The sequence below is a fragment of the Notothenia coriiceps genome, unplaced genomic scaffold (genome assembly GCF_000735185.1).
Source record: "Notothenia coriiceps isolate Sejong01 unplaced genomic scaffold, NC01 NC01_scaffold00000358, whole genome shotgun sequence".
NCBI lineage: Eukaryota > Metazoa > Chordata > Actinopteri > Perciformes > Nototheniidae > Notothenia > Notothenia coriiceps.
In genome coordinates this window covers 1-4,980 of record NW_011333059.1, presented here as the reverse complement: position 1 = coordinate 4,980, position 4,980 = coordinate 1, and the positions used below count along the sequence as shown (strand labels likewise).

The following is a 4,980-nucleotide window of genomic DNA, read 5'->3' as shown; positions in this document are numbered from 1 at the left end:
ACAGCTTCCAGAGATGAAAATGTTTATGTATTTATTGTCAAAGCACTTAATATATTCATTGCTATTCGGACGTTAAGAGCATTCCATGGAATATAACAAAAAGTGTTTTCTGAAATAAATTACATACCCCATTGAATTATGCAGCGCCTTTGACAACTTCTCTCTACATATCAAACGTACCGGTAAACCAGCATCGTTTGCTTTGAAAACATATAACTCTGTCCACGCAGAATTAAATCCCGTGTTCCTCCGTATACTTTTCTTTTGTATTTATCCATAGTTCGCTCATCGAGCCGGGGGTCAGGTTATTCACCTGCAAGAAAAGGAGCTAGTGCGGGACTGTAGCAGGATGTGACGCATCTTTTAGTTGACTTAATTAAAACCGTTTTGTTTTTTATTTATGTGTCACAGTATCACCTCAAAATGCAAGATACAAACATTTTCAACCATGCAAGAAAATATAAATAGTCCTACAAATGCTTTTATTTTATTTCCTTCTTATTTTTGTCTAAGCTCAAGGGAGCCAGAGCAGAGGGCTTAAAGGGCAGCATGCGGCTGGAGAGCCGCGGGTTGCCGAGCCTTCACTTAGACAGTGAGAGAGAGGGGCATGATCGGGTTTTGTCCCACATGGCTCTAAACAGCTCAATAGGCACACACTGTAGACACTAATTAGAAGAACACAGACTAAAACAGCAATGTACTGTACAGACGAATCAGATCATTAAACATGATCTTAAAATATATTTTATATTTTAATTTTTTTAATGCATTTTTTGTAATCATTATTTTTAATACTTTCTGTTGACACCAGTCGCCACTGGTCGTCACATATACTACGTTTATAATGCTGAAAATGCAAGGGCTTCCATCAGTCGTTCCTAGGCGATAGACAGAGCCTTAAGATATCAATCTAAAAGAAAATATCTGTGTTGAGATGCGTCTTTGACAGTTTCTAGCACTCAAAAACCAGAGTAAGAGCCGGGAAAAATATTCTCTCCTACCGAATGTCCTGTTAAGCTCTGTTGGTTTGAAAGGAATTCCCAGCACAAGTAGGATGGTAGCGAGTACAAAAGAATAAAGAATCATGGGGCTGTTGTTTATGAACAGACACAGAGACAGGTGGAGAGATGAGAGGTCAGCCATCGTGTGGTGCTGAGGCCATGAATGGAAGGTGTTGATGCTAATAAATCCAGATTAACCCTGCAGAGCGATCCCACTTTTACACTGATGGTATGCCAGACAAATTGTTGCTATGACTGGTCAGCAGCCAGAGAGATTGTAGACATGCTGAGATGTTCTTCTGTGAAAACCTTGGCCTGATGAAGTGAGACAGGCAGCCAGGGAAAGCTTTGCAGACACAATGGAGCCGAGCCAAGGTGGAGTAGTGTGAACCGCTGACAGTCAAACACAAAAGGAAAGGTTTGTAGGACACCCGGAGGCTGTTTGGTTAGTTGTGGGATCCAGGCCAAACTTTCCTTTTGTGGACTGCAGGGAGATAAGCAGTAGTTTGAGCAGCATTTAAAGGGCGTCATTTGCAGGAAAATCTAATGAAAATGGGACAGACTTTTACTGCAGGTGGATCACACCTTCCAGTGAACACAAAACTCTCCGGTGATTCATTTTCTGTCTGATCTAAATAGATGTATCTCCTGTGTTTAAAGTTGGTAATAAAGAGTTGTTCCACGATACTATTTATAGTTCTTTAAATCTTTTTATCTGTAAAAAAAAAATGTGCAAATTGCTCACAGTTTATTTACCTTGTGAAGAATTACAAATCACCTTAGAGAAAACATGGATTATTTTAGTCCTAGCACATGGGGTAAGGGTGCATCTGCCTCTGGTGTCTGAAATGATGATAAACACAACACAAAAACATCTCTTTATATACATTGCTAACTATTCATAAACCCAGAAGAACTGTGTCCTGTCAGTGTGTTTCTATATCTCAACCAGGCACTAGATGTGTCCTCCTTGGTACAATTTATTCTGGGAAGTAGTTTTTCTTGTGATATAACTAGTTCTGAGATATTCTATTCACAAATGTATCAACCTTTTAGGACTGTGCAGACTGTGCTTCACTGCCATCTCCCAGAAAGTAAAGGGATTTGCTTTTCTCACTGCATGTTTAATAAGAGCAAAGCAATGCAATAAGGTCTCTGAGTTCTTTAAAAGAAAAAGCAAGGGGACATTACTCATAACATGGAAATAAACACGACAGCTTATTATTAAATGAATTCGCAAAAAAATAACTAATGCTTGTTTCCCTCGTGTGTTGTCCTGTCACATTAATGCATTCGTAATTATAATTCAATTACATATTAAATATATTATTTTGAGATGTTTAAGCATATTCAAATAATAATGTTGTTGCACTTTCACCTAAGTAAGATTTGGATAGCAGGACTTTTAATTGTAACAAAGTATTTCTACACCTATGGTAATACTACTTTTACTTAAGTAGATCCCACTGCAGTCAGCATGTCGTCGTGTCCCTGGGTGAGACACTTCACCCAAACTGCTCCTGTGGGGACTGTCCATAGAAAGGAGTGTATGTAAGTCACTTTGGATAAAATTATCTAACAAGTGACATGTAATGTAGAATAAAAATACTGGCACACACTTACACAAGGAAACAAACGTATTTACACACTTATTTTTACACTCAACCCATCTACCTGTCAATCTGTCGTCCCCTGACAAGCAACACCTATGAACCGATCACTCTATCACTGAACCGTGAGACTGGGCTTCTCCCTTGGACTTGAAGAAGGGCAGTTTTTCCAGGTAGGTCAGGGCCTTGCAGGTCACCACACCTTTGTATGTCTGCAACAGAGAGCATACCCCCACCTTCAGTCCCAGATCTGCCCAAACTGTATCCAGCGCATGGCCTTCCATTCCTGCAGAGCTGAACAGGTAGTGGTAGCAGCAGGCGTTGTAGTGGATGTGTTTCTCCCCTGAGAACCTGGCACTGTGTGTCGGTGTCACCCCGGCCTTCTGAGCACAAATACCCACAAAAACATCCGCCGGCACCGGAGCGTGGACTGCAGCTGATGCTATGTACACTTTCCGGACCACATCCTGGGACAGAACATAAGCCGCCCCGTCACAATACTCGGGCAGGTACTTGTTAAGGTAAAGAGCTGGAGGTAGGTAGCCAGGACTGTTAGGGTTCCTATCAGGGGAGTCTCTCTTGATCACCCGTCCTAAGTAAAGGTCCTCAGGGTGCCTGTGCAGCCCGAGTAAGTAGCCTCCAATGGCAGGGATGTTCACAAACACAGAGTCCTTTGTCAGCAGGACAAAACGTGCAACAGGACAGAAGGCGATCACCCAGCGGAGAGCCAGGATTGTCCTCTCTGTTGGGCCCCGGAGGGACGAATCAGCCACTGCATGACCGTGCACCAGATCCCCATGGAGCCCAGACTCTATCATAAGAGCCTCCTGTGCAGAGAAAGTCTCAGTTGATCCTAAGAAGAAGAGTGTCCGCACTGGGAAGCCTTGAGTGAGCGTTTGGTTTCCCCACGTCCTCCTGACTGCATCCCTCTGGGTAACATTAGCGGGGGAGCTGAAGACGAGGGTGAGAAGGAAGAGGTCAGAGTTCCTGCAGGCGTCTGGGTTAGCGATAGGGTAGGCCTTGGAAATGTTCTCCCTGGCTTTACTCAGGTCTAATTTCCTTGCTTTCTCTCTCACGTCAACAACCAGGCCATCAGTGTAAACCCCCGGCGTGGGCTGCAGGAGGTACTCCTCCACAAAGTCTGCCCCAAACAACAGGCCATGGAAGAGGAGGACGTTGAAGAGGAGGAAACACCACTGGTGGGTTCGCAGCCTGCACAGAGAACACTGCAGCAGAAAAACACAGAGTATGAATCACCAATCAAATAGACAATATGATGAATAGGATGCAGATAATAACACTGTACCTACATGACACCTGCCTTGTTGTTCCTCAGCTGTCAGTGGACTCCCACTGCCGTCAGTTCAACAACAATACTGCTGACAGACAGAGTTTCCACTTTCATGAAACTCTAGCAGCATGTAACCCTGCCCCCTGAGTCACATGCTTCATCAAGAGGAGTGTGTCCTGCATCATGCATGAAGCTTTAATCATACCCAGAATGAGTTTGATCCACAAGGATGTTATATATTCAAACCAGACATGTTTTAAGCACATAGGACGTACAGATCAGATTAAAGGTGAGAAGAGAGAAAACACTTTCTGCAGATAGATCATCAAAAATGCCTTAACAAAATCCAAATTGATGTAATTTATCGATTGAATTAGTTGAATTACGCTCCAGTATTTCACAGTCAAGTTAAACTTAAACTAAAGCTCAAGTTTGAGTAAAAACATTTTTAAATCCTAAAAATAAAGTCTTAATCTTGTGTTCATATTAAACTTCTTACAGGTACAACCAATTGGATAGTAGACATTTCTTGACAGGTAATAGTGCATGGCCAGTGTGTTTTTATTCCTACTAAAGTAGATGCATGTTTGCAAAAGGATACCAGACACATTTGGAAGCAATGCAGAGCCCAAATTGTGGAAATTGTATAGATTTCTCACCCTTTAAGATCTACTATTATGCAAAATGCATTTTCTTATGTCTTTTATACATAAATATGTGACTCACAAAGTGTCAGAAAATACAACCCTCTCTCTTTTCCTCCGTACCCACATCTCTAAAAACGGAGGTACAACGGAGCTGATCCAGATTTGCTGCGGTCATGACGTCATTACTAAAATGTGGGCTGGCTTTACGTTGAACTCTTTGCAACGTCCCGCCCACGTCCCAACCTATCGTCCCCATATACAGTTGCTAGCTGAATCCCCTCCCTCAGCTGTGTGTCTGTGTATTCAGCAGGATGTCTACACTGTAAGAAACGTACCGTGAAATTCACAGTATTTAACTGGCAGCAATTGACAAGTTACTTACTGTAATTCATTTTACAGTATTTAACTGGCAACACTTGACAAGTTACTTA

The 4,980-nt window shown here is 42.3% G+C and overlaps 1 protein-coding gene across 1 annotated transcript; it reads right to left on the bottom strand.

The window, feature by feature from the left end:
- Positions 1–280: 280 nt before the first annotated feature.
- Positions 281–3,837, bottom strand: b3galt9 (beta-1,3-galactosyltransferase 9; the record flags this gene model as incomplete). The annotated part of the gene is made up of 2 exons (XM_010779793.1): positions 281–328; positions 2,731–3,837. Coding segments are annotated over 2 exons (1,155 nt in total), but the record flags the coding sequence as incomplete, so codon positions are not given.
- Positions 3,838–4,980: the final 1,143 nt, after the last annotated feature.